This window comes from Melanerpes formicivorus, unplaced genomic scaffold (genome assembly GCF_026170545.1).
Source record: "Melanerpes formicivorus ecotype bairdi unplaced genomic scaffold, bMelFor1.0.p_v2 SCAF_98, whole genome shotgun sequence".
In the NCBI taxonomy this organism is placed as follows: Eukaryota; Metazoa; Chordata; class Aves; order Piciformes; family Picidae; genus Melanerpes; species Melanerpes formicivorus.
Genome location: NW_027142450.1, coordinates 1,619,278 through 1,643,985, shown reverse-complemented (window position 1 = coordinate 1,643,985; position 24,708 = coordinate 1,619,278). Strand labels below are relative to the sequence as shown.

The window sequence follows — 24,708 nt, the reverse complement described above, 5'->3', positions numbered from 1 at the left end:
CTAAAAACATCCTCTCGCTATTTTAAACCCCAGTTTCAAGTAGGAACAGCTTAATTCAGAATACTAGCCTAGAAAGGCCTACTTATTTTGCAATCCTTTCATGTTAATTTGTATTGCTCTTCTCTACCCAGCCATCTATCTTAAAAAAGATTACTGAAATGTGATTAGATCTGAGATCTCCACACTGCTGCCAAATTTGGAGAAGTTGCTGTACCCAAAAGTGAAGCAATAGGATGCTATAGAGACAATGATTGGCTGGAGAACTAGTTAAATATAACTCCAAAGGCAAAAAAACCAAAACACTGATAAGAGTCCGACAGGGGTTTCATGTGTATAATACTATTGAAGCTTTCTGTGATTTCTAGGGAATAATGCTGCTGACACATTTATGCCAAATAATTTTGTCTTTTTCCACCCAAAGGAAAAAAAAATCATCAATGCAGTGAAATATTTGGAGTGTTCTTTCCCAACATTTTCATGTACAGATAAGGTTATTTTTCTAATTTTTGCTTCAGGTTCAGTGAATTAGCTTCTGAAAACAATGGGATTATATTAATTCAATGGGCTGTGTGTCTCTTTCACAGAAGGGTTTTCTGGCTTTTCTTGTTGTAATGGGCATTGTGGTGAAGCTGGGTGATGCATACTGCTTTTCCCGACTCTACAAGCCAGGACAGGCCACCAACGGTAAGGCAGGAAATGTCTTTTCACTTGTTTGTTCTATGGTAGCTTGGCTCTATGTGGACCTGCCAGGAAGGGATCAAAATAGAAGGGAGGGAGGTGATGTCAGAATAGCAAAAATAGAAGATTCCAGCATCAAGTTGCCGAAAATAGGGAGAAACAAAGTCTTCCACTGAACTGGTTATGGTTGGAACAGTATTATTGCTGTTGCTGGTTGTTGAGAACATTTCTGAGAAGAGTCTGGTGCCAGGCAGAGGACCTTGCTGTTTGGTTGCTCTCTTTCATCCCAGGTCTGTCACACTGAAACTGTCTCTAACAAGTGAAGAAGAAGAGACTAGTTCAAACTCTCAAAATACTCTGGGTAATAACCTGATGAAGAAAATTACATCTACTTTCCTACATCCAAGAAAAGCATTTTTGGAAAGTTTGAAATAACTTAAAATTTTCAGCCTTTAGGTGAAGGTTTAAAGAACATGTTTCGTTTTGTGCTATCTTATGCAGGCTGTTTGCTGGGTGGAAAACTATACCCTTTTGGACGGATTGAGAGGACAGAAGATTGCTTCAGTTGCAGCTGCAACCAAAATGGAGCAGATTGCTGCTCACTGTGAGTTTGAACTTCTTGGTAACATCACTGCCCATAGGAAGACCCCAGCTTTCCATTTGCTGGGGATAAATGAGTTCCTAAAGGCACAAGATAACCATTCCTCATCCATGTCACAGAGCTAGGGCAAGCCACATACAGCTTATGATCATTTGGCTCCTTGGCTGCTTTTGCCCTAGCTCACTTTCTGCTCATTGGGACAGACTGGACACAGGCCCTTCCAGACACATACAGTCGGTGCTTGCCTTTAATTCTGCTATGTACCCCTCTTATGATGCAGTTAAGTCTTAGCAGGGAAAGTGGGGGTAGGTAGGAAGGACTTCCTTCTACAAGGAACTTAAGTGAACCTCCCCTAAAGGGCTTATGATGCGATGTGAGTGCCTTTCTGGAGGTGTTTTTTCCAGTGAATATGCTGATACAAGAGCAATAGGGCTCTTAAGTACCTATCTCAAACATCCTTCTTTCCTCTTATCCTACCTTCTCAAAGGCATCATTTGTGGCTCTGGAAGCTGTACCTGTGTGGCACTCAAGCTAGCAAGGCTGGTCTTAGCCACAGTTTCAGAGGTATCTTACTCACAGGTAGTTCAAGCTGTTATGACTGAACCACTGAAGTATTGAATCTTTTATTGCTTCCAATCTAACATTTTCTTTCTCATTGTCAATGACAGCTTTCATACTCCTGTTGGTTACGACAAAGAGAACTGTAAAGTTGTTTTCAACAAGAAAACTTGTAACTATGACGTGGTGCAGAAGAGTGACCCCTCGAAAGAGTGTTTTGTCTATTCTCGTGTGGGCTAACTATTTACCGGCTCCATATTTCACAGTATCACCTCACCAAGGTTAGAAGAGACCTCAAAGATCATTGAGTCCAACCTGTCACCACCGACCTCATGACTAGACCATGGCACCAAGTGCCACGTCCAATCCCCTCTTGAACACCTCCAGGGATGGTGACTCCACCACCTCCCTGGGCAGCACATTCCAATGGCTAACAACTCTCTCTGTGAAGAACTTTCTCCTCACCTCAAGCCTAAAGTTTCCCTGGCGCATAATTTCTCTGCATTATGAATTTCCCTTCCTACACATACTTTGCTATCATAAAGAAGCTGGGAGATCTTTTAAAAGACATCACTTCAGCAGCTTACTTCTAGTCTCCTAATTGTTCTAATTCAGTCTGCAAGATGCATAATCATGTATGCCTCATTTCTCTCATTACTTGCATTGGTATCGCTGAGCTTTTTTGAATACAATAAATCCAGATGAAACATCCAGAAATGCCTCAGAATGATGGATCTGATAGTGCTGTAACACAGGAATACATTCACCTCACTGCTCCAACATGCCATGCACAAGTACCCTAGCACAAACTGCTCTTGCATTTCACAGATTCTTTTTCTAACCAGGGGTTAGAGCAGACATTTCAGCTCACCACATGTCAAAATCCAGTATAATTTGGAAGGGATGCACTGTTTGGGACATGCTGTGCAATGGTTTCTACTGTGAACACAGAGGACACACTTGAATTGACAGTTTGGCAAGATCTGTGCTGCTAATACCTATGACTTCTGATAAAACAGTGAGGATGGAAGATCATTATCTTTTGTTGTGGTGGTGGTGGGTTTTTCAGTGGATTTTTTTGTTCTTCTTTTCAGCAGTGCCATCACTCCATAGCGGTTACTGTTCCTCTCCATTGCCCTCTCTGATCTGCTGCCAGATGTGCTCCTCCAAGTCCCACTCCAGAAAGTCTATGCACATTGTGCTACCTTAGTGGTTCTTGCCCAGGCTGAAAAGATCTAGATCAGCTCCTGGAGACATGCTTCTTCGTGGCAGCAGACCTAGAGGTATCTTCTCTCTTTTCAATATAAAAATTCCTCACATTCCTTAGGGAGAGAACTCCAGCCAGTGAGAGCCTTCAAAGCAAATCTCTCAGCTGGAAACTATCCTAAATCTAGCCACTTACAGGAGACCAGGCAGCCATACCCTATAAATTGCTGCTTCTGTGTGGCCTCTTTGCTGCTGAATTGAGGATTAAAAAAAAACCAACCATAAACCTGTAGTTAACTGTTATATGGATTGGAAAGAAACACCTTCGAGGACAAATGGATTGTTTAACAATGCTCCACAATCATGACAAGTCTCACTTGCAGCATTCTCAGGACAGGAATCCTCACTTAGCCCCAAATAAATTTTCAGCCTATATTTATTTATTCAGCATGGGCAGTTGCTTCTCAAGATGAACCCTCTCAAACTCTGAAAGCCAACAGGGAAATCAGTAGGGTTTAATGTGGTATGTTTTACCTGGCTTTGGTTTTGGTATTTTGGCTATGAATGTTGTTTTAAACTTTCTTATGGTTTTACTTAGGATACCTCCTTTTGGGAAAAAAAAAATCCAAGCATATTGCAAGCACTGGTATTACATACCTTACCTTTTAAAGTTCTCTGCACTGTAGCCTAGGTATTAGTCAAAAATTCTGTTTCTGCACAGTTGGTTCCTGAAAAGATGGAAAAAAAGAAGTGTGAGGGGCCAGAATTAGAATTAATTCTGTTTTTTCCAGGATAAACATCTGCACATGCCTTTAAAAAAATACGACTTCCATTCATTGGTTTAATCATGTCATTCCTCTAAGCAGCATCTGGAAATGAATGCTCTCATGCTGCTTAAGGCCCCAAGGTAAGTTTTCTCCAGAGTTTTTGTATTCTGAAGGAGAGGAACAGTTCTGAAACTTGTCCTGAACAGCTTTCCTCTTTAATGCCAGCTCATGTCACAGTTACACAGAACACAGCCTCAACTGGTACCTGAAGGGCTGTTCCCACTTACAGAGCAAAGAGCTTCTTAAGGGAAATAATATTTTAAGCATGGAGATCCAAAGTCTTCATAACTAAAAAGCTTGCAGAACTGTTTCTTGAGAAACATTGGAGTTTATATCTCTTTTAAATCCTAGCTTTAAAAAGAAATACTTTCATGGATCATGAAATAGACTTGGAGGTTCCTCATGGATTATTTTTTGTCCAAGCCACTGAGAAGTACACACATCAAGCTTAGCATTTCTCTTGCTATAAACTGAAACACCTGTCTATTGAGAGGGAAAATTAACAGCATTGCCACAGGTAATTCTTTGGGGATTTTTAATTTTGCATCCATGAGATCATCCAGCTCCAGAAAAGTAGGAATGTATATCACACATCCTCAATTTGGAATCCTTCTTGTTATTTGTGCAACCCCAAAGATGAGGGAAATGCATAGAGCAGAAACAAAGGTACCAGTTCAGTTTTTCATCCTTCACAGCTAGTGGATTACTAGCGGAACTTCAGTAACTTTCTCAGAAATATCAACCTCCAAACTTGAAATATGTTTGTGTTTGATTTGCTTGGTAAGCTATTGAATATTAACTTACATTCACCTATGCAGGAAACACCAGACAGGCCAGAGAAGGGCTCCTTAGAAACAACACAAATTTCAGATTCTTAACATTTCATAACACTTGGAGTCAATCAGTTGACATGTATGTGATCAGAGAAACATGGCAATACCACATGTGCATTTGAACTGCAATCTCTGTAACATTTGAAGGAATAAAAATATATAATGGTAGCTGTCGTTTTGTGGGAGGAAAAAAAAAAAACAAACGAGGGTGTTAAATGTTCTGTGCTTTCAGGTGCTGTGATTCCTGTTTGCTTTCACAAGGGAGAAAGTAATTCTCCTAGCACAGGTATGCTCTCAGTAACTACCACAATACTTTCAAGAAGTAGTCAGGATATCATGGGGTTTTCACAGCAGTTTCTTAGGCTTCCTTCTTGACACCACTATGCAATGCATGCTGTTGTTATGAACTAAACAGCACAGGTGCAATTCTGATCAAACCGGCCAGAGATTAGAGCCACAAGAGCTGTCTTGGTGTTTGTTCTAGCTGCTGCCCATCAGGAGCAGGCAGGAAGCATGCAGGACAAGAAATGTGAGGAAGGGGGATTTTATACAATATAGTCAAAAGCAGCAGAGAAGAAGAAGAGAGAAAAGATCCCAAGAGCCAACAGTGGGTTTATTTGAAACATTCCGTGGCTGCCCTCTCCACCACAGTCTGTTCCGACTCTATGCAGCACTAATATCCATTTTATCGTCATGGAATCAATGGCTAACAAGTTTAGAATATGTAAACAATGCTTGTGCTTGTTTAATAGAGCTGAAATACAATGAAGGTGGGACACACAGAGAATTAACTGAGCTTTCCCCCCCAAAATAGCCCAGAGAATGCTGAACTAAGTAACTGACAATATAGTACTGAAGTTAAGCCCCCTTTTGTTGTGTGCATATGCAGGTCATGTAAAAGATGGAAAACTGCATAAATTTGGCATGATCTGGAGGACAAAAGGTGTGCTTCCAAAGCCAGTGTGAAAACAGTGGAATCCACTATTGCACCACGTAAGTTCCACAAATCCATAGGTACCAGCAATACTCCTACCAGCCACCCTTCCCATAGCTAAATCCTTAACTCACACCTTTAACAAAAAGTCTTTAGTTTTCCGTAGAATGGCAATCTTCATTTGCTTAATCAGCAGCAGTGTCAGGATAACAAGTTATGTTTGAAATCTCTGTGCTTTGTTCATTCCTGGAATAAACCTTCCTGTCATCTTCTCATTCGTTGAAGAGTTCTAAAATCTTTGTGGTACCATGTGGCTGTCTTAGTTTTAGAGAGTGGGCAGAAGCTCTTTTATCCATCCCCAAAGGAAAATGCTCTGCACAGAATTGGAAAGAATTGAAAATTTAGATGCAAGTACTGTTCACAACTATATACAACAGTACAAAACCATCCAAAGTACACAAAATACACTTGGACCAGTTATCCATCCTGGGCTTGCCAAAACCTCACTATCATAGTATCAGCCAGGTTGGAAGAGACCTCCAAGATCGTCAAACCCAACCAATCACCCAACCCTATCTGATCAACTAGCCCACGGCACCAAGTGCCTCGTCCAGTCTTGTCTTAAACGCCTCCAGGGACGTTGACCCCACCACCTCCCTGGGCAGCCCATTCCAGTGGCAAAATCACTCTTTCTGTGAAGAACTTTCTAAGACCAAGCCTAAACTTTCCCCTATGCAGCTTGAGACTGTGTCTTCTTGTTCTGTCACGGGTTGCCTGGGAGAGGCCAACATCTTCTAAGACCTCCCTCCCCATGCAGGCCAAAACCCCAGGTGTCTAATGCCGTGCCCGCACACCAACCAGGCCCAAAATGGTGTAGCTAAAAATTAGCCTCACCAAGGCCACAGAAGGCTGCAAACCTCACCCTGCATTGCAAGAGAGAAGCACCTTGGCACACTGAGAGGGAGAAGAGAGAGGAAAGGGACACAACAGCCTGTGATGTCCAGTTATAAGGGGGTTGCAGGCTTATGGAATAAAATAACAAAAGATTATGTTTTCCAGTGTCCATCTCCCTGCACCTCACTAGGACTTGGAGAACTTTCAACTCCGTGGTTAAGACATCCCAATTCTTAAACCCATAACAGTGGCCTAAATTGAAAGAAGTGCAGGAAATATTGCATTTCCCTCAAACTGGAGATCTCTTTTTTTGCTAGCTCTGTCATTCTTTATCTATTTTGTTTTTCCAGCTCTGGACTTCTGTCCTTGCTGCTGTAGTATCTGTGCACCATCTTCCTCAGTACTACTAAAGCTACAGAGGTGGAGGCTTTGAGGTTTGTGAGCATATCAACCTCAGAGTTAATAAAAATGTTCCAACCCAGATAAAACTTCCTTCTACCACATCTTCAACGTTTTTGTGTCAATAGTGCATCATGTGTTTTAGTGCTGTTTGATTGTTCTTTCTCACATGCAAAGGTGGTAGGCTATGTTTAACAGTTGTAAAACAAGCATACATTATACATAACATTGTTGGTTTAAGGTCAAGACAAATTTCTTTGTAAAACTGTGCTTACATATGATCTATGAGCTCATATGCCTCAGGCTTATTCTTGCTTCCCTCTCTCAATAGCAGTGGTAGTCAACCTACTGATTTTAATGACTGGACATGTGAGCTTATCTTCTACAAGGACTCCTGCACTTTTTCTTGTAGAAAACTGACCCCTGTCAAGAATGTGAGAATAGTACTGAAATGCTGGGCTAAGAAAAATGTTTCCTGGACTGCTTTCATTCTAATGAATTTCTTCCAGATTTAATTTGCTGATAGAATAATAGATAGATACTACATAGTTTACTTTTGTTTGGTTTGTTTTTTAATAACATTACTGCTCTGAAATCAATCTGGTTTTCTCTCTCTTGATTGTCTAACACCAAAAGGATACAGAAAAACCAAGGCTGATAATCTTACATTACTCTCAGTATCCCTGCAGTCAATGGTGAGATGTGACCAGAAATTCCTCCTGAAGAATAAATAAAATAGCGAAGTAAATCTTCATGAGAGTCTTCAAGTTTTCTCCCCACCTTAGTAATAAACAGGGTAGTCTGTTCGTCAGCATAAAGTGAAAGAAGGCACTAAATTGCACAGAACATTGATACACTTAGAAAGTGTTTACTAAGAAATAAATCAGTTGGAAAGACAACATGAGATTTCAACGGAGTGCTGTCTGTTGAAGAAACTGTTTCCCACACAAGCAAGGCACCTATCAGCCCTGTATAGGAACAACCTGAAGAAGAAACTCAACATACAATGGACCAGAAATTTCCTATAATAATCAATATGGAATGGACTACCTACATAGAATTTGCTGCTCTGGGTAGTTTCATCATCATGGTGTGTTGTTAGGGTATCCTGAGTTCACAGATCACACAAAGAGCTTCTTCACCATCCCTAGACACTATCCAGGCTTAGACACATTGCTCACTGCTGCATTGCAAAGACAGCTACTTGCAAGAACTTCTCTCCACATGGCACAGATTGCACCTAGAAAGCAGGGAGAAATCTGCAATGGGAACAGCTGGGTGGTCACTGCTTGTCTGAAAGATTGAGAGAAAAAAACACACATTGCTTGGATGTTTTTGATTGTGTTTTGTTGTTGTCGTTTTGTTTGGTTTGGTTTTGTGGGTTTATTTTTCTTTTTCTGGAGCTGAGTAACAAATACATTCTCTGTCATTCAGAACCAAACCAGCAAGTTGGCTGGGTTTTGGCTGTAATGAATTCCATGAATTTCACTCCAGTATATCAGCATCACAAATTGCTATGTGTCTGTGACTTCTGTTCACACACAAGAACTGCAGCAGAGTGCCTGTCAAGAAAAATACAGTGTCCTAGAAGCAAAAGAGAAAGCTCGATAGCTCAGTAATGTTAACAGTATTAAGACAATGCAATTTGATGGTCCTTTTCTTCCAAACTATCATGGTTTGCTCCAGATTACCTTTGGGGACTTCCTGCAGTATTGTCAGCTGAGGTGAAATAGGTACTTCTCAGCACACAGAGGTTACAAAGAGAAGCCATGGGCCCATCTTTAACCATCTGACAGAAGCAAATCAATTAGGCCAGAAGCATAAGATAGGGGCATCAGAAAGGAGAATGTGAACTCTCCCCTTCTTCACTGCAACCAAGAGAAAAGGCAGCTTTGGCCAAGCATCAGAGTGTATCACTTTGTTATTCTACTGTGGCTTTTTTTCTCTCTTTAATAGAAAAGTTCCAGGTTCATTGTAAAAAAAAATAAATTATAGGTATTGTATATTTTCTTCCTTAATGATCATAGGCATGGAGAAATGGTCCCTTTCCTGCAGAGTCTGCGCATGTCAGGACGACAAACCTGAGACTATGGTTCTTCTACGTGATGGAAAACAGATCAGGGAAGAAAATGTTTATCTTGGACTCTTTTCTGAGGGCCTAGAGATGCCAGCTACTCTCCACGGCTTCCAAACACCATTCCTACACAAGAGCCTTCTTTCATCAGTTAATGGACAAGAATGCCAAATGTCTGTTTACTACCTGGATAATTCCAACAAAGTGTGCAAATTTTGTTGCAAGAATCACAAACCCTTAAATATATTTCTCAGGATGAGTGCTAAATATTCCTTTCAGGCTTGAAATTCCGTTCAGAGTACCTCCCATAACTGCCTTCCAAATCCAGTATTACACAAAAGCCACACCTATTTCTTCAGTGTTCTTTAGAACCAAACCTTTGTATAACTAGCCTACTTTAATGATATCCACCCCATGAGATCATTTTGCACAAACCTCATTGGACTTATTCATGCATGTTAAGTTTGCTCAAGGACTGATATCATAAATTCCCTCTCTTTATAAGTGGTCCAAGAAGATGAATTTCCTACAGGCTGTCTCTTTACTGGAAGCCTCAATTCTGTAAAAATGGTGAGTTTTTGCATCCTGTACTTTACAAGATGTGCCATGGTATGTTGCTATACTTTTTAAACAATGTTTTGTTGGATTTATCTCAGTACTTAGAGATCTAAACAACTTGGAGAAAGTATAAATTCTGTGCTTTAAGAACAAAAGTCAGTCAGGTAGACACAGGCAGCTAGAAACTTTGGGTAAAATAAATCAGTGTGCATATGGCAGGAGACATCTAATAGGACTCCAGCTAAGGCTGTGCTTTATAACCTGTTTTGACTTACATGTAATGTTTGGAAATAATCTCTTTCCTGGCGGAAAAAAACCATCTCTGTTTTGTCTCAACCTAGAACTGGTCTTCATTTTTGTGGAAAGTCTGAATAATACCTGAACATTTAATTAAACTAAAAGAAAAAAGTTATCTTGAGTTTTACTTGCAGCTCTGTGACAGTTCCATGGGGTTTAATCTCTCTTCTGCAAAATAATTTTCCTCTTCTCAGTTGTGACTTCATTTTATAAGTCACCTGTTCTACTCTGTCCAAAACAAACACATATATACCAACATGACTGTCTGTATACATCTCATTGGTTATGCCTGGTCTACCTTTCCTCTCTTACCAAGATATTAAATTCACTACAGCTAATTCCATCCTAGGGTTTTAGCACTTACTTCCTTCATATCCCCAATGAAAGTCCTTCAAACATTTCAAACTAATATCAAAGGATAAGATACTGAGTAATTTAAGCTGATCTTTCAGAAAAAAACTGCTGACAAAGGTTGTAGGATATAGGATTATCTAGGTTGGAACAGACATCTGCAAGTCATTTGTTCAACCTCCTCCTCAAATTTTGAATGTTCAACTTCAACTTAATTCTTCAGCTTGTTCCAAATCCTGCATTATTAGGATGAAATGTGCAGCGTGTGCTTCAGATTCCAGTGAAGAAGTTTTTACAACTACATTGAGGTTAGTTGCAGAGACAGTCAGTGACCAACTCTTTAGAGAAATAAGGACAAGAAAAATGAACAAGGAAGGGAAATAAGTAGGACACACCCCTTTCACAGTGTCTGTGTCTACCAGTCCTGGACCAGACAATGCCTGATTTTAACAACTTGGAAACATGGATTCCCTCTCCCCCCACTTCCATATGATACTCTGCTTCTGCTTCATCTAAATTGTTCAGTATTCCTGATTCTGTGTTCAAGTGCCTAAACTGCAAAAGACAACTAGATTTTGATTTGAAACCACAATGTACTTTCCTGTTTATTATAGTAGCATTTACTATCAAGACATCTTAATGGTTAGTTAAGGATTCATATGAACTCTGTTTTTTTGTTCAGAAAACCATCTTGGCCTGTCTTCTTGTCCTTGCTGTTAGCTTGCCAGTGTCCAATGCTTCTTGCTTCATCCAACCAATGAAGCCAGGGACATCTGATGGTGAGAAACCATTAAGAAACTGGGGAGGGAGGGGAAGGAGGGGTGTGTGTATGTGGTGTGGGAATGGGATATAGAGAGCAGGGAATTTGTAAAAAAGAAGAGTTTATATGACAAGCATCACACAGGCCAAATGACAAATTAATGTTGCTCAGGGAAGTAGCATAGGCTTACTACTACATGAAGTAATAATTCATGTTTTCACTGTGGCAGCTTATTTATAAGTACAGAGAGGGGAGGAGAATGGCCTTTCTGTATGTGTATACTTAGTATAAAGCAGGAAACAGATTTGTAAGTGTTCAGCACACTGATCCACTTACTCATTAATTGCTTCCCTATCCCAAGGCAAGTTCTTAAGAACAGAATGGCTGTTCCCTTTGAGTTTGAGACTGGTCTTCTAGAACACAGGTGGTCTATCAGTCTAGAGATGAATGGAGCTGCAGGGAAATAAATCCTCAAAACAGAGACATGCAATTATCTGGACACAAGAAGAGCTGATGTGTGCCAGTATGCAAAAAAAAAGAATGTCCTGAAACAGAGCTTTTTCTAGGAAAGGCAGTGCTACTACTAGAAAAATAAAATGGCATTGCCAAAGAAACAGAAAATATTTATAGGCACACAACCTAGAACCCCAAAATCCTCTGCTTTGTCTTGTCCAGTCCTCATAATCCTGCTTTCCAGACAACTTATTTAGGAAGTCTATTCATTGACTTGTTGGACAGGAACTTTTTGTCCAGCACATGCTTTCTTCCTGCAGCTATGGATTGGGAAAGTTTCCTGTGCAGATTTAGTCTTGCTCTAAATGAGGAGTCAACACAAGTTGGTGTTCATGAAGGGGGAAGTCAAATCCTTTTCTTAATTCTAATGGTGTCTGTGTCTAGTTTTCTCTTTGGAGGATGCTTCTACTCCTGTGGTTAAGGATGAGCTACTCTAGGAAACCCAATGCTGATGTGAACCACAGTAAAGAGAGTGATCCAGGGTGCCTTTCTCCATGCAATAGAATAGTAGCAGGTGTGCTCTAGTGGGGAACCTCCATGCCAACATAGATTTCACCCATTTTGTATATGCAGTAGCATTGTTGGAGTAATAGGTCTGACACTGAAGGTTGCTAGCACATTACGTTTTTAGGCTGCCTTGACTCAAAAGGAAACCTGCATCAATTTGAATCCAAATGGAGGACAGATGACTGCATGGATTGCTACTGTTCCAGGGATGCAATTCAGTGCTGCACTAGGTGAGTTCTGTGCAGCAGCAGCAGGGTATTTGCTCCACTGCTATGACACAGTGCAAACCACTTCCCTTCACACAGAGTTTCCCAATAAACAACTGACCCTTCTTCTCACTTGCTTTGTATCACAAAGTTATGGCCAACCCAACACCACCACCTCTGACAAATATATCTCATGTTTGACAAATTATTTTTAATTTTGAAAAAAAAAATTAATTCTTCTTGGGGGTAAAATTTCAGTAAAGATACCAATTCAAGACAGAACATGTAGTTAAATTTCTAGTGATTCTACTTCAGATCTCCCCAAAGGCACTAGTAGCCTCCCTTTTCTCTGAGGGGCACCTCAAGATACATTGGCTGGGGCAGCTCAAGATACATTGGCCTGCCTGCAATTTTTCTTGTAATGACACCCAACCAGTCATGCAATTCCTGTTCCACAGTGTGGTTGAAGAGAAAGGGCAATGATGTAAGAGTAGCAAATAAACACAACAGACGTTCATTTGGTGTAAGACAGATCAGTAAACTACAAGTCTCCTCTCATCCTGCTTAAGAAGCAGGCTAAGTAACATTTGAGCTGGGAGCTTTGTGTGCGCTCTCTTTTCTGCTCCTGAGTACCTTCTTGGTATAGCCCTTTCATATTGAATGTGTAGATAACATCTGAAATGGAAGCTGTGTACTTCTTGGTCTGATCCCCTTGTGTCTGTTTTTTCCCAATGATAGCTATGCAACACCAGTTGGCTATGATGAAGAGAAGTGTGTAAGAATTTTCGATGAAGTGACCTGCACGTATAAAGTACTGGAGAAAAATGATCACTCAAAAGAGTGCCCAGTCTATGAGTGGGTGGGCTAACGTAGAAGGCCTCTGAATTTGGAGGAGATTTCATTTTTTGTTGTTGCTTGTTCTTGTTTTAAGGGTTCACAAACTCAAAATCACTGAAAAACAGAGCTGTTGAGTGAAGCTCACTCATAAAATCTAATACACAATATCTACTCACAAAAGACTTCCTTGGTTTCTTTGCCTTCTGCTTCCCCAGGAAGAAAGAACAGACTTATGCTTGCCCTGAGATAAGAAATTAAAGCTGACATTTTCAAGCATCCTCAGTAGCTCTAATTTTAATTATTCTCTAGTCACATTTCACTGAACAGAATGTTACCTGTGTACAGCTGTATCTTAAAATAAAATCAGATGAAGCATCAGAAGTTCATTTGGTGTTTTTCTTTAAGAATGGAAACCTACAGAGCTGACATTAAAAAAACAAACAAAGAAACAAAAAAAAACATACACACAAAAAAAAAACCCCAAACAACTCCAAAACACAACAAACAACACCAAACACAAAACCCAAAACCACTAACAAAAAAATCCCAAATAACCAAACAGGAGAAAGAAGTTATCTTATTTTCTTATTTAGTGCCACAGGATCACAGGATTTTAGAGGGTAGAAGGGACCTCTGGATATCATCAAGTCCAACCCCTCTGCCAGAGCACGACCATAGAATCTAGCACAGGTCACACAGGAACACATCCAAACAGGCCTTGAAAGTCTCCAGAGATGGAGACACCACAACCTTTCTGGGGAGCCTATTCCAATGCTCCATGACCCTTACAGTAAAAAAGTTCTTCCTCATATTGAGGTGGAGCTTCCTGTACTGTAGTTTACATCCATTGTAACCTATCACAGGGGACAAGTGTCCTTTCCTTCTTGACACCCAGGCCTTATGTATTTATAAACATTTATTAAATTCTCTCAGTCTTTTCTCAGACTAAAAGTCCCCAGGTTAGAATAGAATAGAATAGAATAGAATAGAATAGAATAGAATAGACCAGACCAGACCAGACCAGACCAGGTTGGAAGAGACCTTCAAGATCATCGTGTCCAACCCATCATCCAACACCACCTAATCAACTAAACCATGCAACCAAGGACCCTATCAAGTCTCCTTCTAGAACACCTCCAACCTAAATATATTTCTGAACACTCTTTCTAGAATAGTGTGTTACATGATGATATTTTCTCCTGTATGCTTTTCTGGAGCCTGTCCAACCTGCAATTTGCAAAAGCCACCCAGTCTAACCCAGCACTGTACTTCTGTTGCACCAAAAGCACAGCAGATGCAGTCGTCAATCTGGGGTAGAAGAAAAGATCCTTTATAAGATTAACTCTTAAGAAATTCAAGTTATGCAATTGTCCAATGGGCAGTATTGTGGATAGATGGAAAGACTGATCTGGGCTGGCCTTGATTTGATTTGTGTTGAATTAACAAGGTGGGAATTACAAAAATATAGTTATCTTTAATTTTCCAGAAAACCCCACCCCAGAATTAAGTATAAAACTTATTAGATTATTTACGGAGGCTGAAGGAGCTGGCATTGTTTAGCCTGGAGAATAGGAGGTTCAGGGGAGACCTTATTGCTGTTTACAACTACCTGAAGGGTGGTTGTAACCAGGAGCGGGTTGGTCTCTTCTCCCAGGCAACCAGCACCAGAACAAGAGGACACAGTCTCAAGCTGCAGCAGGGGAAGTTTAGGCTCGAGGTGAGGAGAAAACTCTTCACAGAGAGTTATTAGCCATTGGAATGGGCTGCCCAGGGAGGTGGGTAGAGTCACCATCCCTGGAGATGTTCAAGAGGGGACTGGACATGGCACTTGGTGACATGGTTTAGTAGTCATGAGGTCTGTGGTGACAGGTTGGACTTGATGAACTTTGAGGTCTTTTCCAACCTTGTTGATTCTATGATTCTATGATTCTATTCAGCCCTGAATTGTGCCAGAATGCTTAAGGGCAACTTTAGTACAATTTAGAGAATTCAGAAAATGGAAAAGGCTAATCCATAAAATAGCTTCATCCCACTTATAAAATCACAGGCAAGCCAGGACTTTGGGAAAGCTGATGAGAACACCAGGCTGTACTCAGGTGGACAGAGCAGGAATTTGGCGACGGTCCCTAGGTCTCTCTTCAGTGACAGGCTCCAGTACTGCAGCTTTCTCCATCTGCCAAGTTGTTATTATGTGTGAATCTTCTCTGTCTGCTATGCAGAAGTAGGTAAGATTAATTTAATGTCTAATCCAAAAAGCCTTCAGGGAACAGTCTGCTCATTTTGCCTGCTCCAAGTTTCAACATGGAAACAGGTGATGTTACCTACTGCACTGAGTTTTGGAACACCAGAAGCTCAGCAGAGAGTTGGCTCACTTCTGTAGCAAGAAGTCTAGCTGTGGGCGGATAACAAAATCCTCAAAATTAAGAGAGCAGAGACAGAGCACACAGAGATCTGCTTTGGTCATGCCACTTTTTCTAAGTGATGTTTTGCCTTGTATTTCACTCCTTCAACACACACGATTCCAGCTCTGTAGAATGAATACATCCCTCCACCCTCAAAGCTTTAGATAGTAACACCACTAGCTCCACGTAGTGGAATCAAACAAGAGTTTCCTCAATTATCCCAACACAGTAAAACCTCAAGAGACTGCAGAACCTTGGGAGACAACACAGCCCAAACAAAGCAGAAGCAGTTGTGTTCTTTCTTCTCCACTAGATTCCCTCTGTCCATCTGGTCTCACACAGGTCTCCTTCTGGAAAGGGGAGCAGTTTCAGATACCCAGCCCTCTTTTCAAGGCAAGTCTTTTGAGTACTGGAACTATGTTCTTACCATAAAACCAAAATCTAGAGCTTGGCTTACTAAAAAACTACGAAGTCTTTTCAAACCAAAGATCAGAACACATGAAAATTTGATGGAAGTTTTCCTATTAAACAGCGGTTATCACTTAAAACTTTTCCAACAGAAATGATTCTATACTTCTTTGAAATTCATTCAAACCATAGGCCATTATACTCTAATGTTAATATCAAATTGTACAAACAGGATAGATAAGAGATCAAATCTGTAACTTTATTGTGAATCCTGGCAGGGGCATTTGCAAGCATAACACCCAAAAGATCAGCATTTGGTTTGGCTACATGACTGGACTCAAGACTGTATCTTTAGGATACAATTACTTTTGGGGATCCAATATTCCTCATTAACATCTTATTTCACTTACTTCCAAGTATCTCCTTTAGAGAGGGGAAGTCTTTGATCTCTCTTCAGTAAGACAAGGTCTAAAAGTTAGAATGACCAAAATTGTATTGGAAATGTAGAGTGACATGTAGTATTCCATGCATGGTGCACACTACCAGCCAAGAATTTTAGGAAACAAACCTAAGGTTTTCAGACAGCCTAGTGGGAAGTATCAGAAGTCTGATTGAGCAGATTGATGTAACTATATCCCAGCTACATCAGTATAACCTTTTCATGAACAGATATGACAGCTCCTGAACTTTCTGTTGCTGAGGTTTTTTATTTGGTTTGCTCTTTCCCCCCCCCCCCCCCCTATAAATTCTCTCGTCACTAGATGGCATCCTAGTTCTGTTACAGCGCTCCTGTGAGGGAAGGTGCGGATGGGCAAGCCAGAGCTACACGGAACGCAAAACCCCAGATCCTGCTTGAGATGAGACTTGAGCTTAATGTCTGTTGGCTCTTGTGAAGTTTAAGAACGTGACACTTTAGAAATGTCTATATGTTTAGTCCATATCCACGGACATATCATGGATGGGACTGAGTAGTTTAAAAGTTGGGGTTTGCACTTGGACACAGACTGGATTGCCAGAATTACCTGAGATCCCAGGAGGAGTCAGGCATGTAGCTCTGGCTGCCCTCAGGACAGGAGACTGAAGCACACAAAATAGTTGCTCTTTGTTGATTTCTAGTCAAGCAAAAGCCAAGAGCTTCAATGGATCCTTCACATGTTTAGAAAAGACAGGGAAGTTGATAAATGCAGAAGTGTTGAGAATTGTCAAACTAATGCACAGTATTAAGACATTTCAGCCTTCTACTACATTTACAGAAAGTTGTCAAATAGCTCATTGCTTAATGCCAGTGCTGATAGTAGAGACTCATGGTAGGAGTAAACATTCACCTTCAGACTTTAGCTAGAATGGAAGCGACTCACACAGAAACAGAGTAGGATGGCAAACTAGGACTGGTAGCATTAGCTTAAAAGGGGAGGTCTTCAAAGCCCAGTCATTTAAAGAGTATTTTATGGTAGTATCTGTGTAGTCACTTGTCACATATGGAGCAATTTACATCCAATAGGCTAAAGGCTTTGAAACGCTCAAGGTATGCTTGGTGAAGAGTATCTTCCCAGAGCTGCCAGTACCACAGACATTCACAGATGTTCAGGGCCAGCATGAGGCTGGCTCCATCTGTATCCACAGACACCAAACTCTTCTCCCAGCCCCCTAGAACATTGGCAGTTTGGGATGGGCCTTTTGGGGAGGATGAGACCTGTCCAGAGGTTCATAAACAGTTATTGCTCCCCCTGCATCCTAATTTGAACCCTCTCAGAAGTGGAGCAAGCGGAGCAAGACATTCCTCTGGACTAAGGCAAACACTGCTAGTGGTCTGTTACCTACAAGCCTGCCCTACCAAAATAAGGCAGAACTCTTGCTCACCATGTCAAAGAGACTGGGAGGAAAAAAAAATAGAGAGTGTTTAACCTTGGTATTCTGTGTTGTCTGCACTTTGATATCGCTGGCACGTGAAAGCTTTCTAGGACAAACCTAGGCTACAGTTAATCCCTTCTATGGCCATTCAAGTTACATTACACTAAAGATAGTAACAGATGTAATAACTCTGTTCTTCCATTATGTTTTTTTTTTTCCTAACAGGAAGACAGACACTGCTATTCCAGCCTGGCATAGCCCATTTTGTCCAGCTCTGAGAAGTGACACAGGGTCACTGTCATCTAAGTATGGCCATTAACTGTTCTCTTCACATCATGCCAGCTCAGACATGCACATATAGCTTGTTCCAGCTGAGGTTCCCTGTGCTTTGCATATTGTTCTCCAGGGAGAGAGAATAAAGGAGAAGAGATATATCAAGAGTGCAGCACAGACAGCAAAACAAGAGGGCACAGTTCTGGAGTCAGACTCAGGTTTAATGCAAGGGCTAATTCCTGCTGAAGGCGAGTGGGACCTTGAGATCTGAATAGGTTTATGGAGTGAGACCAAAACCACCCCCTTGGTAATCCTAGTACTGAAAGAATGCTGTTTTCTTCCTTTCAAGGTAGTGGAGGTGTTACACTGCCTTTGTGTTTATGTCATTTTGAAGTTTAAAGAAAACAAACAAACAAGTCAGGCTTTCTGCATGAGCAGCAATTAGAGAATTCAATTTTTGCTTCATAGGGAGAGTGTTCAGAGACACAGCCAGGCTGGAGGAAGGGCAGCAGGCTAAACAACTTGAAATAGTTCAAGTTTAACATAAACAAAACTCCTCTACATAAAAAAGATTCCTCTGCCATCTGCCCCAGGCTAGTACAGGCGTGAACTGAGCAGGAAAGAAAGGGAGAATAAGTAGAGAAATGCCTTTTAAAAACTTCTATTAGGGAGAAGACTTAGGCAGGGTACCTTTACATAACCTGAAAGTATCAGAAAGTCAATCTTGAATCCTTCCTGCAGAGGGAAGGCAGTACCATCTACCCAAGTGGTAGCCACACTGGCACTACCCCACTTCAGATAAGTAACAAACTATATTCTTGTTGGCAAAGGCCAGGTCATACAGGTGGTGTTTTGGGGGGAAATATCAATTTTCATGAAGTCCATTTGATTTCTTACCTAATGGGTCAGTCCCATGAGTTAGCTAAAAAATGTAGGCAATCAATTGTCAGAGCCAGAAGGAGCATAGGTTTCCCTTCTTTAAAACAGATTGTTATGATCCTTTTAGAAGTCAAGTCAGGGTTATTCACGTTCTTTACTAAAAATTTGAAGCCTACCACAGGGTTTAGTAGTTAAACAGTACATTACTGTAGTCTTGAATCGGGAAACACAAGGCAAAACAATAGACTTACAACAGATCATGTCTAAAGCCAGTAAAGGCTGCTGAAGAAGTGTCTCAGCATAAGTAAGTTTTAATCAAATTATGAAATTTATGTCCTAGCCATAGCCTTGGTCATCACAGCCCAGACCCTTCAACCCCAGGCTTCTCCTCCTCTTGACACAAGATTTGTGTCAAGTTACATCATGGACAGTGTAGATGTGGGTCCAATTCCTAGTTACACTAGACCTTAATCAAATGGTTTAAACAATGATGAAACAAAGTTCACATATTTAAAGGCTTAGTAGTGGAAGAGCAGTAGTGTGTTTTCTTCTTGTTTCCTGTAATTGCTAACAAATTAATTTTGAGCAACTCATTCCCTTCAAATAGGAATTCATCCATCTAAGAATTAGCAGAGGAGGACATTTTTCTCAAGGCACTTCATTAGGTATTTCAACTGTTTTCTACAGCAGAATCATACACAGAGAGCATAATCTACCAAAATCATAAGGTTAACACCAAAGTGGACAGCAGAATCTCTAAAGCCTCTTGATGAGCACAACAAATAAACAAAACTTACATAAATAATATCTTTCACTGCAAAAAGACCACACCAAACAAACAAAAAAACCCCAAACCCAAACAGCGATGACAAAAGACAGCAGCAGAAAACCAACAGCCACCTTCTCCACAACCTCCCCATCACTCCAGATCTCTCAAGAGACCACACTCATTCCCCTACTGCCCCTTTTAATCTCCAAAATTCTTACAGTGCAGTTTTGTTTCATCTGGCTATTTGTCAATCAGTGGAAGCTAATGAACTCAGCCACACTAATCAAGGTGTCTAATGAAACCCAGGTGTGCTCAGAGAGCTAAGCTAATGGAATGAATGGACCACATTGTACTGAAAATCCTCTGGTAACTTGTAAAACTTGTAAAGTCTATCCTCCAAGTCAGTCAACCATTGAATCCCTGCAGCCCCTCATGCATCCACAGGAATCCACACTAAATTTCCTGGCAGGTTGTGAGATGCTGCCTCACATACTTTGTGTTGCAACAGTCTAACGGCCCAGTGACCTGGACACCTATGGCAAGAGGTGTATTCAAAGAAATATCCTCATTTTAGTGTTGCAGAAACAACACTGATTCCACCTGTGTTAGAGGCAGCTGAAAGGGTTTATGAGGCATTGGAACAACAGTCTAGGGCAGCGGTGGAGTCCCATCATTGATAGTGCTTAGGGATATGGTTTAATCAAGAACTTGTCAGCACTAGGATAATGATCTTAAAGGTCTTTCCCAATCTAGGCAATTATCTGAGAATCGGAACTTTTTGTCTCTTTGCCTCCCTTTGTTTCTATCAGGAAGAGGGCCACAAGTGACAATTATCCTTAGTGTTAACTTCATTTCTGGACTGAGACAATACACGGCTCATCTCACTTTTGCTGCCAGAAGGTGCTATTGGGTTGTGGATATCAACTTTATTCCCCAGGCCTGGCTTTGCTTCAGCAATCAAGACACAGAAAACTACAGCTAGTCCCTGCAGGTTGCTGAATATGGACAAAATAATGTGTCATATAAAATAATTGAAAATATAATAAATCAGTTTGAGAACAGTGGACTCTCCACACCACTGCACTGTATGAATGGCCTGTTCTATACCTGGGGGCAATATCCTAGTAGCAGGTCAAGCCAAACAATAGTGCCCTTCAACCTTGCGTAGCATGTGCCCTTTCCCTGCTGTTTCTTGATGGCCTGCCAGTTCTGGAGGCACAGCTTTCTGGGGGTCAGGCTCTTCCACCAACACCAATGCTGCTGTGGAGCAACTAGTCTGTCTGCTGGAGTTTCTTCAGATTTACACCAGGACAATGGAAATCAAGATGCCAAGGTATGCCAGTGCACAAAACAAGGCTTTGCAAAAATGCGGAGGTGCCACCTTCTGATCAATGATTGGAACAGGTTAGAATGTCCATTGGCACCCTGGGTGCTCACATTTCTATCACCTCCCTTTGCAGTAACCATTGTTTCCTCACCATATATAAATACATAGTACTCCAATTATGAAATTTAAGCAGCTCAGGCAAAAATGGTAAGTTAGCAGATTATGGAGGGGGGTGTGGTTATATACACTGGAAGTGTTTTTAAATCTCAGTTTATTTGGAACAGTAGAACTCATCCTTAATTATGTGCAAGTTATTTTTCTAGACCTTTGGAAAAAAAAAAACAAAACACACTCTTAAAGAAAAGGTCTTGTTTCTTTTCTAGAAATGTTTGCTGTTCTTTTGCTTGATACTTCTCCTTTCAAGGTCTTTGTGTGATGCTCGCTGTTATTTCCGACCAGCCACCAAATATGGTAAGAATGGCAAATATACTAGACATTAATTCAGAGATATAAAGCCTTTTTTTACCCTTAGAAATATTGAAATAATGTAATATGTTCTTTGCTGAGGAATGATCCAAACAGCTGCATACTCAGAAATCAGCTGGAGGCTTTTCTGGACATACAGAGAAACTCTATCCTGTTCAATTGTTACCCTCTAGGCTGATGTATAATTGAAGTCCTTGCCCATGCACAAAAAAAATCCCAAATTAAATACTTTAAGCAGCATTGACTAACGTGAGGGGGCTACCTGGTACTAAAATCAAAACAAAGACAACACAGTTTGTATTTAAATTCAATCTAGCAGCACAAGTGGAAGTCTAACAAGAATTGGGGAGAAGGAAGAAATTAAAGTCTGTACCTGTATGTTGCATATGAGAAAGGGCAGAACAATTCTCCCGTCACCATAAGACAAGGTATTTCTCAGATCCCTTGCAATAGCAGCATAGTATTTCTCTGGTATGTGATTGTTAACACTGTATCATGCCATGTCATACATCCATACACACCTCAGGAGTAAAGACACAGTATCTTTTCTGCTGAGCACTGGGTTAGATTCTTATTTGGCGTGACTCAGTGGAAATCAGTCCTTTGATTACTAGTCCACAAATGCAAGACAATGGTCTGTGTCTAAAGACACATGTTCATGCTGGTCTGCTGACTGTTCTTTTCTGGTGTGTTCATAACACAGGTTGCAATTCAGACAGAAACCTCTATGTTTTTGGTGCAGTGTGGAAAACTGAAGATTGTTACCAATGCAAGTGTAAGACGAATGCAATGATTTGCTGCAGCTTGTAAGTTTGCTCAAATTATTTCTGCTTATTCAGGAACTGCTTGGAATGCTCAGACTTCAAAAACTGTGCACTGGAATTTCACACTCAAATGTGCAAAATTCCTCTTCCTGTTTCCTGATTAGCTGTAACTGTGACCATGCAAGATACTCTAGCAATCACATAGACTTCTTTAGGAAGAAACAAAATGAAACATAGTTGGGATATTTCCAGCACACAGCTCTCACTCGTCACCTAATCCTTCTCATTCTGACACTAACTGGGTGTATGCCTCCTTTGATTCTCTGCTTTCATCCTTCTATTCAATATCTTCTCTCCAGATACATAAACATCCCGTGCCATGAATACTTTTGCAGTTCTGTACCAGACCAGTGTCCTGTCTGCAAGCATCTAATCATGCCAGAGCTGCTCCTCATCCTTCCTATGCTGCCAAGATCCTACTCTTCCTGCTTATCAAAACATGACACAAAGCCCTGCTCTGTTAATTTGCTTTCTAAATATTATGTGTTTCTGCCTCATTGGATGGCAGATGACACAACAAGGAGAGCTGTGTCTTTCTGAATATAGTGGTGTCAACTAATTATCTCCCTAGAAAGCTGGAAAATTCTTCTTGAGATTGGGGACAAAGCAGCATAAAGGGGATCTAAGGAAGGATACAATCCAATGAACCCTTGGTGGGAAATATTCCCGGCTATCCTCAGCCATAGGAGGGAGGGAGTGAGTCTGCCTGTTAAGTGAAAAGGCTTCAGTTGGGAGATAGTCATGATGGGGTGATTTAGGAACTTCAAGTAGTTTGTTACTACCAAGCAAGTTTGAATTGGTAAGACAGAATTCATCCCTATTTTGTCTCTGTATGGAAATTATCACAGAATTGTCTGAGGTGGAAGGGAGCTCCAAAAGTCATCTAGTCCAACCTCCTCTGCAGTAAGCAGGGGCATCCTCAATTAGACCAGGCTGCCCAGAGTCCTGTCAAGCCTTACCTTGAATATCTCCAGGGATGGGACCCCAACCACCTCCCCGGTCAACCTGTTCCAGTGTCCCAATCTCTAACAGAATGACTAGTGAGAACTGCATTTAAATCTGAAAAAATATTGGGAAATTACTTCTGTTAACAGCCACTATGAGAGCTCTGTATTCTTCCTATGATAATTCATAGGACTTGTACTGATGGGATCCATGAACCAAATTGATTGATGATGTAGCTTACTGCAGGACGGCTGAGGCTTAGTAGGTATTCTTTTCAGTCTCATCTTGGCTTCTGATTTTCTCTTTTCCTTTCTCAATGACAGGGTTCCAATCCCCAAGAACTATGACAAGGTAAACTGTGTTGGTCTATTTCACAAGAAAAGCTGTTCCATTCGAGTAGTGAAGAAGACTAATCCTGACATAAGCTGCAAAATCTACAATGGAGTTGGTTAGGTGCATTTCCCCTCTTCTGCACCTACCCCAGAGGTTGAAGATGCTTTGGATCTCTCCTTTAGAGGAAATCAACAAAGCCACATGGTTTCAGAAGGAATGGGTTTGCCTCATGCCTATTATAGCTCTACTTGTGACACGTGTATCTAAGTTCTGATACCTAGTGGTTTGCCTTGTCACATACATATTTGTAAACAAGCTTTACCAGACAACTGTGTGACTTTTTTTTTCCCCCTGTGGGACTCTAGAGTTAAATATATTTTCACATACATCACATCACTGCTTTTCCTTCTAAGTAGTCACTGATTGGTCTTATGGAGAACAGAAGAATTCTTGGTGTCAGTAAATGTTTATAAATGTAATTATTGATTTAGAAGTAATTTAGCTTTTAGAGTACCAGGTATTATATAAATTGTTGCCAGACAAACAGATTTATTATGCTTAAACACTCACTGGCATTCCTCCAAGGACATGTATGCCAGAAGAAACGGGATGAAACAAAGCAGAAAACAGCCCTTCAGAAACCTCCACCTACCTTGGTGCCTTGTGCAGGTCAATCCATTAGTGTAGATACACAAGGGAAAGTATTCTCCAGGAGATGACTGGTATATTACAAAAACGTCAAGCACATGTCTGAGAGTCCAACCTACTGCAAAGAAATGCCATATAAATAGCTCTGTAGCCTTGCATGCTGGGGTAGAATTTCCTGCAATAACCTTGTTTGGATCAAAGTCTGCTGAAAAACAACTCCATGAAAGCTGTTTGTACAGAAAATCTAGACTATAAAATATATTTAGCTACCAGACTTCAGGCACTACGCTGTTCCTGGTACAAAGTCTGCCAGAGTCCTTTGTATGAGACATACCCTATAAAACATATTTAGACAATATTAAGAACAATTATGACAAGAACACTGTGCAGCTTAAAAGGCACAAATAAATCATTAGAGTGTGTTCATTTCACTCAACACTGACATCATAAGTGTTTATTTCACCTGCCTTTCCTCTACATTACAATGAAATATATATAGTGATGGAAACAACAACTTCTTTTTAATATCT

The 24,708-nt window shown here is 40.8% G+C and overlaps 2 protein-coding genes across 2 annotated transcripts; both read left to right on the top strand.

Annotated features, from left to right (window-relative positions):
• The first annotated feature begins 545 nt into the window (after nucleotides 1–545).
• On the top strand, nucleotides 546–2,554 carry LOC137455427 (beta-microseminoprotein-like). Its single transcript, XM_068166212.1, has 3 exons — nucleotides 546–684; nucleotides 1,180–1,282; nucleotides 1,948–2,554. The coding sequence occupies exons 1-3, from the start codon at nucleotides 561–563 to the stop codon at nucleotides 2,075–2,077; spliced, it is 357 nt and encodes a 118-aa protein (XP_068022313.1). The 5' UTR covers nucleotides 546–560; the 3' UTR covers nucleotides 2,078–2,554.
• A 95-nt stretch (nucleotides 2,555–2,649) lies between these two features.
• LOC137455428 (beta-microseminoprotein J1-like) lies at nucleotides 2,650–13,414 on the top strand. Its single transcript, XM_068166213.1, has 7 exons — nucleotides 2,650–3,120; nucleotides 3,835–4,989; nucleotides 5,593–5,696; nucleotides 8,958–9,574; nucleotides 10,893–10,989; nucleotides 12,115–12,220; nucleotides 12,935–13,414. Exons 4-7 carry the CDS (start codon nucleotides 9,572–9,574, stop codon nucleotides 13,062–13,064), a joined length of 336 nt encoding a protein of 111 aa, XP_068022314.1. The 5' UTR covers nucleotides 2,650–3,120; nucleotides 3,835–4,989; nucleotides 5,593–5,696; nucleotides 8,958–9,571; the 3' UTR covers nucleotides 13,065–13,414.
• Nucleotides 13,415–24,708: the final 11,294 nt, after the last annotated feature.